This window comes from Leopardus geoffroyi, chromosome B1, assembly GCF_018350155.1.
Source record: "Leopardus geoffroyi isolate Oge1 chromosome B1, O.geoffroyi_Oge1_pat1.0, whole genome shotgun sequence".
NCBI lineage: Eukaryota > Metazoa > Chordata > Mammalia > Carnivora > Felidae > Leopardus > Leopardus geoffroyi.
This window is the reverse complement of record NC_059327.1, coordinates 20474573-20488431: the sequence shown is the minus strand read 5'-3', so window position 1 is coordinate 20488431 and position 13859 is coordinate 20474573. Positions and strand designations below refer to the sequence as shown.

General features: G+C 40.1%; 1 protein-coding gene across 11 annotated transcripts in view; it reads right to left on the bottom strand.

Annotated features, from left to right (window-relative positions):
• Positions 1–13859, bottom strand: part of MTUS1 (microtubule associated scaffold protein 1) — a 172352-nt gene that overhangs the window by 66621 nt on the left and 91872 nt on the right. For 6 of the 11 annotated variants that reach the window (XM_045454784.1, XM_045454742.1, XM_045454774.1 and 3 more), the window contains 2 exons: positions 5560–5694; positions 1184–1222 (listed from right to left, as the gene is read on the bottom strand). In XM_045454784.1, the coding sequence (XP_045310740.1) occupies positions 1184–1222; positions 5560–5694 (174 nt within the window). Of the gene's footprint in view, positions 1–1183; positions 1223–5559; positions 5695–13037; positions 13472–13859 lie in introns of those variants that run through there. The other 5 variants (XM_045454795.1, XM_045454791.1, XM_045454767.1 and 2 more) reach the window with 2 other exon arrangements.

Here is a 13859-nt window from a genome sequence, read left to right as displayed (position 1 = left end):
AAGTCATCCTACAGCATATTAGCTCTCTTTTTCTCCCAAATACTAGGATGTGCTAAAAACTTAAAGCAAAAGAAAATAAAAATCTCCAAGTGTGTAAAATAGGTTTTGTTGTTGTTTTTAAATCAGAAAAGATTTGGTAAAAATATATTAAAACTCAGGTGACCGGGGAACTTTAGAATTTCAGTCACTTTGGATGGGTGAGTCTTCTCTAGCTTTAAGAACTTAGAAAAGGTTAACACTTGTGATATAATTCCCTCACACGCCCCTGCCTTATTAAGCTGAGAAACTGGACACAACTTGTAACAGTGAGGATATTCATCATTACCTGTATTACGTTATCCACCCTATTTTCTTTAATTACTATCTAAATACAGGGCATCCCAAATTTATACCTCCTGCCTAATTTCCTGAAGAGAAGGCCCTTGTTCATTTCTGGCTCACCACTATATTCTTAGCACTCAACACTGTCACAAGCATGATAAACTGTAGTCAATGTGCTATGATACTTTTCTCCCTTGTAAATTGCCATTGTAATCTTCACTGCATGTAGAAGCTACGTAACTGTCTCATAACTGGATATTTAATAAGAGGACGCTGGTGGCAACATGGGGACCTGACTGGCTATAGATTAAATACGGGAACTGCAGTGAATACACTTTATGGATCTTTATGGCTTCTCAAGAGACAAAACTTTTAGATTCCCAGTTGTGGTTCAAATGGGTGAGGCTGCAAGCTGTCTTAGAGACAGATCCAAGTATGTTCAGTAGAAGTGTAAAAAAGAACAGAAAAATGTTAACCTGCTGAATCGTTAAAAGGTATTAAAACCTGATGTGGAGATTTAGCGATCAAAGACTACCCAATTTTAAAAGAACATTTATTGTTCTTTTAAAAAGTATGCTCTCCACTTTAGATCACATTTTTAAAAAATCATTTTTAAAAAACTAAAATTATCGATGATTAATAAAACATCCTTTGGGATCAGATAGCTTGTCAATCATGCTGATCAAGTTTTAACCTATGCCGGTCCCAGCCATAATCAGTTGAGTTTATGTCACAAACCTGAATTCCATTTTAAGCAAAATAGTGAAAACTCATTGTAAGTACATTTAAATGCTTTCAACGATAACATAACTTTACAAAAAGATACTTTTTTTCTCTCTCCATATTTAAAGTTGTCACTTACCCACATTAAAAGCCGTAAACAGATTTTTTCTTGAGGGACCTAAAAAATAAAAGAAATATTTGTAAAATACTCATGTTTTGAATGAAATATCACACAAAAATTAAATTTTTGTTTTTTTTAATTTTTTTAATGTTTATTTATTATTGAGAGAGACAGCATGCAAGCAGGGTAGGGGCAGAGAGAGAGGGAGACACAGAATCCGAAGCAGGCTCCAGCCTCTGAGCTGTTAGCACAGAGCCCGACGTGGGGCTCAAATGCATGAACCAAGGGGTCATGACCTGAGCCTAAGTTGGACACTTAACCAACTGAGCCATCCAGGCGCCCCTAAAAATATTTTCAAAACAAAAACAAAACAAAGAATATTTTCTAAACAAAAAAAAAGGTATTTTGAAAAGAATTCATTATCTAAATTTTAGGTCCCATATGGGAAATACCAGTGAAATAGAGTCAACTCTATCAAGTATCTTCTAGGTATAAAATGATTTTTCAGGGGTGCCTGGTGGCTCAGTTGGTTAAGCAGCCGACCTTGGCTCAGGTCATGATCTCATGGTTGTGGGTTCGAGCCCTACATCAGGCTCTGTGCCGACAGCTCAGAGCCTGGAGCCTGCTTCAGGTTCTGTGTCTCCCTTGCTCTTTGCCTCTCTTCCACTCACTCCCTGTCTCTCAAAAATGAATAAACATTAAAAAAAATTTTTTTTAATGATTTTCCAAACAACAGAATGATAGCTTAAAGGTGATATGAATTCACGGTCACAAGTTAAATATGATAGGAAATCTAGAGTATTTTTTTCAGTCAAGAACAGCTGCAATGCGAATGTTAACAGTGCTGAATTTACACACATATTACACACTTCATGCTATTCCACTGCTGACACAGCAAAAAGGGCAGGGCGTTATGACCGACAGCCAAGAGTGTGTGATTTCTAAAACTGCCAGGCATTAAATTCAACCCACGTGCTGTTTAGCTATGAATAAAAAAAAATACTGAAGCTTTTTCTCCAAACTGACACAATATGAAACACAACCGGGGGGGTCCTTCCGCCATGTGTATGTATATCAAATCACCAAATATACTACAATTTTATTTGTAAAATTGTAAATTTGTAAAATTGGCTAATTTAACTATACGTTATTAAGCTTATAAAAAAATACAAGTGATGGTAACAAGTACAGAGCTACAAAGATCAGTCACTAGAAGAAAACTAGAAAGTGCTTCCACTTGACCAGAGATTGTCATTTCTAGAGCGTCATCACCTACAAATTACTACAATAGCTGCCACATTCTGTCTGAGGAGTTTCACAGACACTGTCACCTCTTAAAATTTGTGGCCATTATTAATGAAAATCACTCATTCCCACTTAAGTAAAAACTGTGTGATACAAAAGCTTGCAAATTCAATAGTGAGACATTTTAGAACATTGGAGTTCCCTATTCTGTATAGTTATCGGTGGAATCATCAAGTTCCAATTCTCTGGAAGTTATTTAGTATCCAATTTTGACATCTGACACCTCTTTTAAGTTACTGGTGTATGTTTCAGATGCTGGGGTTTTATCATCATCAATAAAAACCGCAGATTCCCACAGTGATGTCATTCCAGCCAGAATGCCATCCCGGCAAGGGGTCGTATGATGCATTAGAAACTTATTTAAGACCATGGACAGGTAAGAACTTGCTGGCACACTGGAGAATCTCCTTGCCCATATTTATGCCTATTTTCTCTTCAATGGTGTAGAAAAGAGAAAGCATTGATAAACGTTCACTAGGTGATGAACCTCAAGTTACTACAGGATTCTTTACACACGTACACACAAAATATGGAAAAGGATGAGCAATGGACACTCTCACACTGTGGTAAGAGACCAACACCTTTCTGGAAAAGTACTGAGTCACATATTAACAATTTCAGCACGATTCATACAATTTAACCAGCAATTCCTCTTTCAGGGATATCTCATAGAAGTCATTAGAATCTGAAGTGATGAATGTTCACATTCAAAAATGTCCGCTCACCTCAGTACCACATGCCATAGTCATAAGCCAGAAATTGTCTACAAGTATGGAATTGGAAAACAGACTATTTAATAGCCATTTAAAATGAAGACGCTCTTGTGATATGCCACTAAATTAATAAAAAGCAAGACACAGTCAAGTATACACATTATTTTTAGGTTTACTTATTTATTTTGAGAGAGAGACAAAGGGGGTGGGGCAGAGAGAAAGCGGGGGAGAGACAGAGAAAGAGAGAGACAGAGAGAGAGAAGGAGGGAGGGAGGGAGGGAGGGGAGGAGAGAGGGAGAGAAAGAAAAATTCCTGAGCAGGTTCCCTAACAACAGTGCAGGGTGTGACACAGGGCTGGGACCCTGCAAACCGTGAGACCACGACCTGAGCCGAAATCAAGAATCTGTTACTTAACCAACTGAGCCACCCAGGTGCCCTGAGAGTGTACACATTATGCCCTGAGTTTTCTTGAAACCAAAACCAAAACCAAAACCAAAACCAAAACCAAAACCAAAACCAAAAAAACCAAAAAAAACAAAAAAAAACCAAAAAAAAACAAAAAAAACAAAAAAACCAAAACCAAAACCGTTACGGAAAAAAAAAATTGGAGGAAATGCAACAGCTGTTTGTGGTTGATGGAATAAAGGAGGACCCTGTGTGTTCCTGGTTTTCCCTGACACTTTAACATATGAGTGTGTGCCACCGTGGCTACTGCCACTTTCAGTCATTGTTAAAAGAAGAGGGATAAAGGGGCGCCAGGGAGGCTCAGTCGGTTAATTGTCTGACTTTGGCTCAGGTCATAATCTCACGGTTTGTGGGTTCGAGCCCCATGTCAGGCTCTTGGGTGACAGCTCAGAGCCAGGAGACTGCTTGGGGTTGTGTCTCCCTCTCTCTCTGCCCCTCCCCTGCTCATGCTCTGTCTCTCTCTCAAAAATAAACAAACATTAAAAAAAAAAAAAAAAAAAAAAAGGAGAGGAATTAGGGGCACCTGAGCGACTTAGTCAGTTTGAGTGTCCACCTCTTGATTTCAGCTCAGGTTATGATCCCAGAATTTTGGGACTGTGTCCCATGTCAGACTCTGCACTGAGCGTGGAGCCTGCTTAAGATTCTCTTTCTCTCCCTCGGCTGCTCTACCCACTGGTTCGCTCTCTCAGAAAAAAAAGTGAGAGATTAGCAAATCAAAAGCCTAATTCTTATGGGCTCAAAAAAGAGGCTCATGACTATATCTTATAATCGTAACTACTGACTTGTACTTGCCTTGAATCTAAGATAAAAATTGACCTGTGCCAAAGTATAATTACTGCCTGTAAATGGTGTCCTCAAGGCAGATACTCTTTGGTTATATTTGGCAATATGTTATGTGTCCAGTTTTGACTACTTCTCTTGCCTCCCTTACCTGTTCACTTACACAAACCACAGTATTGCTTTCATTCAACTATTATTTTCTAATTGAAATTGTCTATAAAGAAAACATTTACAATCTATTTGTCCTTTGTTTTTATGACTAATAAAAATCAAGAAAATTTGTTAGATAGATCTTAGCCCAGGACTGAGGTAATGTACACACATATTTTTAGTTCCCCTCCCCCATCATTATTAATTGCTTCTTGCTCTGTAAGTAAGCAATTGTATGCGGTTAAAACTGAAACACTGGAAGATCTTTTTTCCTGTCATTGATAAAATGATTATATCCCATAGTAACTACAGTAGATCCCAGCTACCAGTAGTGTAAATAAAATAGTTTTGTAAAAAAACCTAACAACCGCCACCTCTAATATGGATCAGAGATTACAGCTCAAGTTTCTCATTCCTGTCTCTTTCAGGTAAGAAATCTTTCGGTTCACTAAGCACTAACCCACCTTCTACTGTGCTTCAGACCCACTTCAGACCTGGTGATAAAGCTTCATGAAAACACTCCGTATTAAGTATATACCATATATTTTGTAAACCCGAGAGTTATTCTTCGTAGCCATGGCAATCACTAACTGAGTAATACAAAGAAGGAGAAGAGAAAGAACAGGGGGAAAGAAAAAAATAGTTTGGAACAAAGGTGGGAAGTAAATTGTGCATTTCTATCTCATTGTTCCAGATCACTATCTTAGAATAATTTAACTCTGGAAGTCTTAATTATCTTCACCTTATACCTGTGTTCTGTCTCCTGATTTCTACGTATCAAGTTTTAACTAGAGAACCTACTGACTCTGTGAAGAAGACTGACCTCCTTGGTGTTAAAATGTATTAAGTGTCCTTTTTCGGAGAGATTGTTCGTAAACAATGGTTCACTATGCCATGAGCCTAGTTGCCAAATTTTAACTTTATACAAGGTGAGGACTTAAATATTTTCTCTCCCAGTTTTCTCTGCAGTGAGGAACATACCTTTTGGAGGAGTTTTTAGTAAGTGTGCATGAGCTCTGGGTCCCAAAGGCTTCAAATATAAGGATCCTGAGGAACCATTCTGAAATGCTGGTTTGGGAGGTTTTTCCTCATACTTGATGACAGTGGCATTCCCAGCTGTAATACGGAAGCGTACATTTTAGTTTATAGATAAACACAGCATCGATTTTCCACAATCTGTTCCTTTCCCCTTGAATCAACAAGTGCTCACTAAGCACCCCACAATATGCCAGTTATTACTGCACATTAGCAATATGAAGCTAATGCCATAACCAACGTGACCACGCATCCTGGCATAATCCAAGTTTATGTGTCTTGTCCAGTCAAGTTTTCATCCCAAATCAAAGCTGGAAGACAAATCATACGGCCGTCCGTGCCGTGTAACAAACACGCCTAAGGTGCAACGATGAAGAGCATCCATCTCCACGGGGACAAGGCAGATGTGCCAATCATCTAATCATAATAAACAACGGCAGCCAGCTGTGTTAAAATGTGAGAACAACGACGTACAAACTCCATGACAGTCACAAGGATGAGAGCTGGTCCAGATCCTTCCTTACTATATCCAAGAGGTAAAACTCCCTCATTTACCCTGGAACAAGGTACCTGAGTCCTAAAGCTAAAACACAAAAGTAAGTCCCACCTAAATAATGAAAAACATCTTTAACTGACATGTGCATCTTTCCTCTCTACTCACAGAGGAATTCTCTCAGGAAAAAAAAAAGGGGGGGGGGGCGCCTGGGTGGCTCAGTGGGTTAAGTGTCCGACTTCAGCTCAGGTCATGATCTTACACTCCGTGAGTTCAAGCCCCACGTCGGGCTTTGTGCTGACAGCTCAGAGCCCAGAGCCCGCTTCGGATTCTGTGACCCCTTCTCTCTCTGCCCCTCTGCCTCTCGCGCTCTGTCTCTCTCTCAAAAATAAATAAACATAAAAAAAAAAAACAACCAAAAAATTGTTTCCAGGCACTAAAAGAATGACTAGACTGAGAACTCTTGGAGACACTATGATGCTAACTTATGTTGTTTAGGCTGTGGTCTGATTCTGGGTCCACTACCACAGTTCACGAGGCCAAGGGGGCTGCCACAGAATTAGACCTACAACATTTCCCAGGGAATGTGTCAGGGTAAAAGGTAGAGGGAAAAATTACATGAGCAAATACTATGCTTTTGGTGTAATATGCCCATGAATCCTTGGAAAGAGCACCTTCCATTTTGCTGTGGTCTCTAATTTTGCCTCTGGTTCTTCATTGGGACACTAAAGGTAAAAGGCAAACTTAGCACATCAAGGAACAGTGACACTTCAGAATAAAGAATACAACTTTAAAAAATAACGGTGATACTTTACAACTTGGTTTTCCACCAGAATCGCCATTTGAAAGCATGGAGAAACAATGATAACAAAGACTTAAATAGATGCCTTGCTGAGTCTTCTTTCTGCTTTCGCCCAGTAATGACTAAAGCTCTTTAGCATCAAAAAATAAGTATCAAAACAAACACTAAGTATCTTTCACAGTTGCTTAAGGGGTCTTCCAAAATGGTGCAAGTCCTCTTCTCATTTATGGCTTCCCCTTGGATTATAAAGGGAAACCAAATCCTCTATAGAATCCTTAAGATTTGTATTTGTACTTGGGGCAGGGAAAGGGCAGAAGAAAAAGAAAGGAATGTGGCTTGATTCCTGCCCTGTGAACTCCAAGTGAGAATGTAGTTTCACATTATATGTTCACTCACAATATACTTGATCCATAATGAAGTCCCGTGAAATAGTGTTCTTCTGCTAATGCTACACGAGTGGACTTTGTGGTTACTTTAGGAGTATAACATCATTACCATTATTTATTGCAGTGTTTTGGGCAGGGGAGTCTATGTTTTAACAGTGTCAAAAACCTCACAGTAAAAGTGTGAAGAATAGTACCAGCATGTACAGATAAAGACAAATAAAAAATGGTTTCAAATCTCATTAAGTGATATTTAAAAAAAAAAAAAATAAAGGAAGCAACAGTAATGAGCTGTGGCGGGGGGTGGGGGGCGGGGGATGCAGAAATCAGTGTTTCCTTAAAACACCATTCTAAATCCACATGTCTCCACAATTGAGTCATCTCTGAACAAGTGCACTGTCCAGAAGCTTAGCTCCCATACGGATTTTTAACAGTACTATTTTGCTTTCCCTAAGAGATTAATTACCATGTTACACAGCACTCAAGAATATAAACCCAGCACTTTGTCATTTTCTCTCCACATCCAAGAAAAAAACCAACCCAACAAACAAACATGCTTGCAAAGTTTTCTGGTCCTCTTTTCCCATAAAAGTTAATCTTTTTATCCTGGTCCCCTTGCTAACCATACAAACCACTGGCATTTTTATATCACCACAGCCTTACCGGGCCAGAGCGGCAATCTACAGGTGCATTCATTCACTATCTGGTTCTCAAACTTCATTTCCCTGCCACTGGATTTTTTGTTTGTTTCTTAACTGACGTGCAACCCCTAGTCCTGGGCATCCAGTTCTGCTCTAACACTCAACACCTAATCATAAATTTCTTTATTACCAACCTGGATTCCTTTCTTCACCCCACATTAGAAAAGGGTCAGATTCTACCTTATTTACGACTAGGTTATAAATTTGAAGACAGATACTTTTCACTAGGCTAAATTATCCCAACTCCTACAACAGTGTTTACAGATGTCACAACTAAACCCATAAAGACACGCTGTTATTCCTCCCTGATGTATGTCAAGTCATGTTACAATGAGCCATCTGTTCATTCTTCCTGTGTCCATATAACATTTCCAATATTAGGTCAAATCAACACAGAGTCTTCCCTCCTACTGAGAGGTTTCTGTCAATTTCCTATCCTTCTTTTCACTTCTCTTTCCTCAGAACCTAAAGACTTGGTCTTTCTGAAACTGAAAATTACAAGGAGCTAATGTAAATGACAATACTGAAGATACTGCTATTATAAAATTCAACATAACTTTTTAAAGGACGTGGGACAGAATTTCATAGTCTTAAGATAACATAAGCAAAATCTCATAGAGCATATCTTTTAGATTTTCACATAAAATGGACACTGGCCTTCAATTAGCATTTCAGCTTTTGCTAGATCAAAATCCCGGAAGGGAGTAAATGACGTTATTGAACTCTTGACCATGTATTGTAACAATTTGATTTCAGCCTTACTTTTCTTGAAACATTTTGAAAATTATAGTCAGCAGAAAAAATAAGTCACCTATTCAGATTGTGAAAAGTTGAGTTTAATTTACAGACCCAATAGAAAATTGTATGATCCTAGATTTATTCATACTTTTCGTTTCTAAGCTTTAAACACAAAGACTTTCAGTTTCCAAAAAACAGACTAAAAGGATTTCTCACTAAAGCACAAGATGAATTTCTCATGAGGCACAATAGTCCTGTCCCTTGGCTCCCTGTCACACACAGACAGGAGGTGTGGTCCTGGAAACAAAGCACCAGTCTTCAGGCTCAGCATAAACACCAGGTCTAGCACCAGATCTATCATCAACTTTCTAACATGGGAGGGTCAAAATTCCTATAGAAGGATACAATTTCTGAGTTTGACTAGGTAGTCATTTACGCATATACACTTACACATATGTGTGTGTGTGCGCGCGCGCGCGCGCACACACACACACACACACACACACACACTCTTTCTGACGATCTATATACACATGGCCTGCCTTCGCTTTTTCCCGGTTCAGTAATAGCAGACACAAGCTGGGCTGGGCTGCACACACTTTTATGACCAACAATTACACATCTTTCATTTCCCTAAATACTCTCCAGCTGGTGCGTTGCTTTCTAGTAAACCCCAACTTGAAGGATGTACTTGTCTATGAGGCATGATGTCCTAAAAGTATTTCTCCTGTCCTCTATTTTCAGTTCCTAACAAGGAAGCTGGTTGGGTATCATGAAGGTATCTCAGTTTTCCCCTGTCCAGAGCTATCACACCCAAATGATAAACACTTGGTGGCAAAAGTTGCAAAATATTAATATCATAGTTTCAAGTAATGGAAGAGAATCTATGATAACCGAGTTCTGGTCCTGACTCAGCCACTGCCTTGCCTGCCTCCTTTCATCTGTCTATGTATAATGAGTGGGTTTGAAAATCAAGTTTGGAAATAGTACATATATGCCCTCACAGGACCCTCACTAAATAAACATGGTAGTCAGTACCTGTGAGATAACAGAAAATATATATTGGGTCTCTGCCCCCAATTCCTCGCACAGATCTCCTGACATCCTTATAATTTCTTAGGTGACAAGGAGTATCTTTTGTTCTAATGAGGTGACTCTATGTGGGTTGCTGGATGGGGGCTGGTCACTAGCAAGACCAGGTCATGATTAGAATCTTAGAATATTCGCTCCCTGCCCTTCATTTTCTTAAGAAGGGAAAAGCACTAAAAATCCACTTAATGATCAATCATGCCTATGACATGAAGTCTCCATAAAAGTCCCCAACTATGGAGTTGGGAGAGCGTGAGTTGGTGGACACACGCAGCAGCTGGGAGAGTAGCAGCCTCGAAAGGGGATACGTGTTCCTCACCCTTCTCATGTACCTTGCCCTACACATCAATCCCACCCAAATGTTCGTCTGCATTCTTCGTTATATCCTTTTATAGTAAATTGACGAATGTAAGTAAATGCTTACTTGAGTTCTGTGAGCTGCTCTAGCCAATTTATCAGACCCAGGACAGGAGTCACTGAAACCTCCCAAGTATACCCGGGCAGTGAGCAGCACAGGTGACAACCCGGACTTACAGGTGGCATCTCCAAGGGGGAGGACGGCCTTGCAAAACTGAGCCCTTAACATGTGGAATCTGATGCTGTCTCAGGTAGACAGGGTCAGGACTTTGCAGACGACCCACCTGGCGTGTCAGGGAATTGCTTGTTGTGGTAAAAACTGCTACACGTCTAGTTGGAGGAAGTGAAATGTTGTGAGTGGGGGAGCAGTGTGAGAGTCAAGGAGACACATAGGAGGCAGGACTGGCTTTTCCCTCCGCAGGAGGGAAGGACTGTAGATTTTTCTATTATAGTCCTACTGAAGCCACAGTCATCCTCAGAATTCTCTTCCACATGGTGCTGCAGGGGCCACGACCTCTCAGTGACAGTCTGTCGAGTCAATACATGATATCACACGGTTGCCCAGCTCCCAGCAGCTGTAATAACAACTTAGAATTGCCCTTGTTCTGTGGTGATCCTTGGTCCTCGCAGCCTCAATTATGCCAGAATGATAGATTCTCTGGAATCCTTAGTTTCATTTCCTCATGATCAGAATGGGATTCAAATGGAATAAATGAGAGTAAGAGAGGTAACAGAGTCTCAAGAGAAAGTGAAGAGATTCTCAGAGAAACCTCGACAGAAGACCTTCTTTTCTTATCCCAGAAGGGCTTTTCACTGTTCCAGACTTACTTGCAAACCAAAATTTCGTACTACATTCTGGCATCTGGTTAACATCAGTTTTTGGTTTTGTTTACTGAATTATGTATACGCACAGAGCCAACATTCTGCTTCTTTCTTGAATATTTTTGTCAATCTGTCTAACGCTACCCACTATGCCAGACCATCTGCCCACCTGGCTTGAAGTCAAGGCGCTACCGAAATCTACGCTTTCAGATTCCAAAAGCCAAGTTACTCAACTGTGTAATAACAAGAATGTCTCATATATACCCCAGAAAAACACTGAAAGAATGAAAACAAAATTAATGCCAGTCTAGATCATAGTATTTGCTTGTTACACAGTCCATTCAGATGTGCGTAAGCATTAAACCTGTAATACAGGTCTGCCTCCAACCCTTCCTCACCTGCAGCAGACGTCACTAGTCAGACACAAACTTTGGCTCTGAACCCGGATGCAGCCTCAAACCCTTTCAACACTCTATTCCAGATACATCTGACCCACTGACCAGTGTTGGCGGGTGAGACAATACTCCTTTGCCCTCGGACTGTGGGTAAATAAGAGGAATTCTTCTATCAACTTGATCACTTCAACAACTCAAACACCCACCTTCCAGACTATTAGACACCATCTTACTATAGTGAAGAAGATCCAAGTGGAAGAAACATTTGTTGCTGCAAAGGTTCTGAAGATGATGCGGCACTGCCCTCCCATGCATCAGGTGAGAATCCTGGGGCTAGGAGGGTAAAAGATCATCCAGCTTCCCGCGAGTAAGGAAAACTAGGAGGAGACGGAGGTAAACGCCCTTTTCTATGTCTCAGCTGAGTCGGGGCTGGCCATGCAGGTGAAAAGTCAAGAATACTCTGTTTCTTTAGCTACCTTCCTGTTCTCCTACTTCTAAAAGAGTACCAACAGCTTTGGTGTGCATCTCTTACATTTCCCACCTTACCATCTGTCTCTCAAAAATACACATTTTTTTTGTGGCCAACCCGGAAGAAGGAAGCCGTTGGATTTCACACTCGCTAAAGGAGCAAAATTATATGCTCTCTAAAGACTTCCTTCTACACTTACACAATGGCCCTCAAACCTTCAACTCTATTCAAGACCTACAATAGGTATTCTTATCCAATGATCTTAACAACTGGGTTTTAGCAGAGTCTGAAAGAGCTTGTATTTAAACTCTACAAATGAGCATATTTGGTACAGAAACCGTTGTGCAGTATTTCGGGCTAATATCACTTTTAAATTTTCTGTGCTTAGAAGGACACACAGAAAGAACCAGCTAAAACCTCCAAGTAAGAGAAATGTATTAGCTTATCATAGCTTGATTTAGTCATTTGTTTTATAACGCAATGTTATTTCTAAAGGATACCAAACTACCAAGAACCAGCTGCTAATTTTACAAGAGCACTATGCAATCTCCGAAGTTCTTAAGTGATACCACTAACAGAATCATATCACAAAGAAACGAGCAGACAAAGCAAGAACACATTCTTTAAAGGGGTTTAAATGCTTAACCCAGTATGAATCAAAACATTGATCAACAGATTAAATTCTCACATGACCCATTATTATCAGAAACAGAAAATTTTCAGTCCAAAATGATTTTTTCACAGGACTTTAAAAGGCACACATCTTTAATATCTTTGCATATAATATGAGAAAAAATATAATCAAAGATATAATGTTTTCATTCTAGGAAAATATTTTCCTGTATTCATACAACTCTAAGCTACATACACAAAACTATTTGTTATTTAATCACAAATAAAGCCAAACTGTCTTTAATAATAAGGTCATCTCATGTGCCCAGAATGTCAATAATGCCACTGAATTAGATTAACAGTCTGAAAACACAGAAAATAGATAACACAACCGTTTCTACTTACAACCATTCACAAATTAAACATAAACATGCCGAAGACAGGTTACTATTAACAAATCACAAGGTGCAAAAATAACAATCAGGAGATGCTAAATCAATTTATTGAATACAACTTAAGCATGCTTACAAAGAGAAGAATCAAACCAGAAATCGTCGACCTACTTCTTTTCCCAGTAAGCGTGGCTAACAAAGGAACTATACAAAGGCTGTAGGATCCCAGGACCAGCAATGTCAGTAAGGTAGCATCATAGTGCCTCTCTGAGCCAGCCGGTGGGGTGAGTGTAGAATTGATAAATATTTTTGAAGAAATCTCCGTCTCTGTACAACTGCGAAATCCTCCTGGTACAGTCATTTAAAAAGATCAAAGCAATCTTAAGCAGGAACCGCAGCCATGTTCACTCTCCTACCCCTCATGCTGGCTCTTACTGAATTAGAACGCAGGGGGGGATATCCGTAAGCTCCGAGACACGACACAAAACAGATTAAACCGCCTAGCAAATCAAACTAAGAAAGACTCATTGATCTGAATGCTTAATCTGCAACGGGGACGCATCACCACTAGACAGGCTCTGTGGGTACATGGCAAACTCCTTTGTGCCGGGACAAAAAGGAACGGACAAAAGCATTTTACAATCTCCTTCGGAGAGTCGGCCACAGTACTGAAAGAGTGGCCAAGTCAACATGGCTGTCAATGGCAAACGCTGGACGGCGGCACGAAAGGACACGTCTGCTTCCGAGGGTCACAAATTCCACTGCTGCCGGCCCTCCGGGGGCACGCTGAAGAGTCTGCTCTGGCAGGCTGCTTGGAAAGGTCACACTGCCCAACAGAGAAAGCTGCAAGCCAAGCACCTGAAGACAATACACGCGTGAATTACCTTTTCAAATGCAGAGAGAATCACTGGTTCCACGCAAACCTTTCCTCTTTCTTCTACGCCAGAGCTTTAAAAGCGAAACATTAAGCAGATACTACTCCTTTTTCATTTT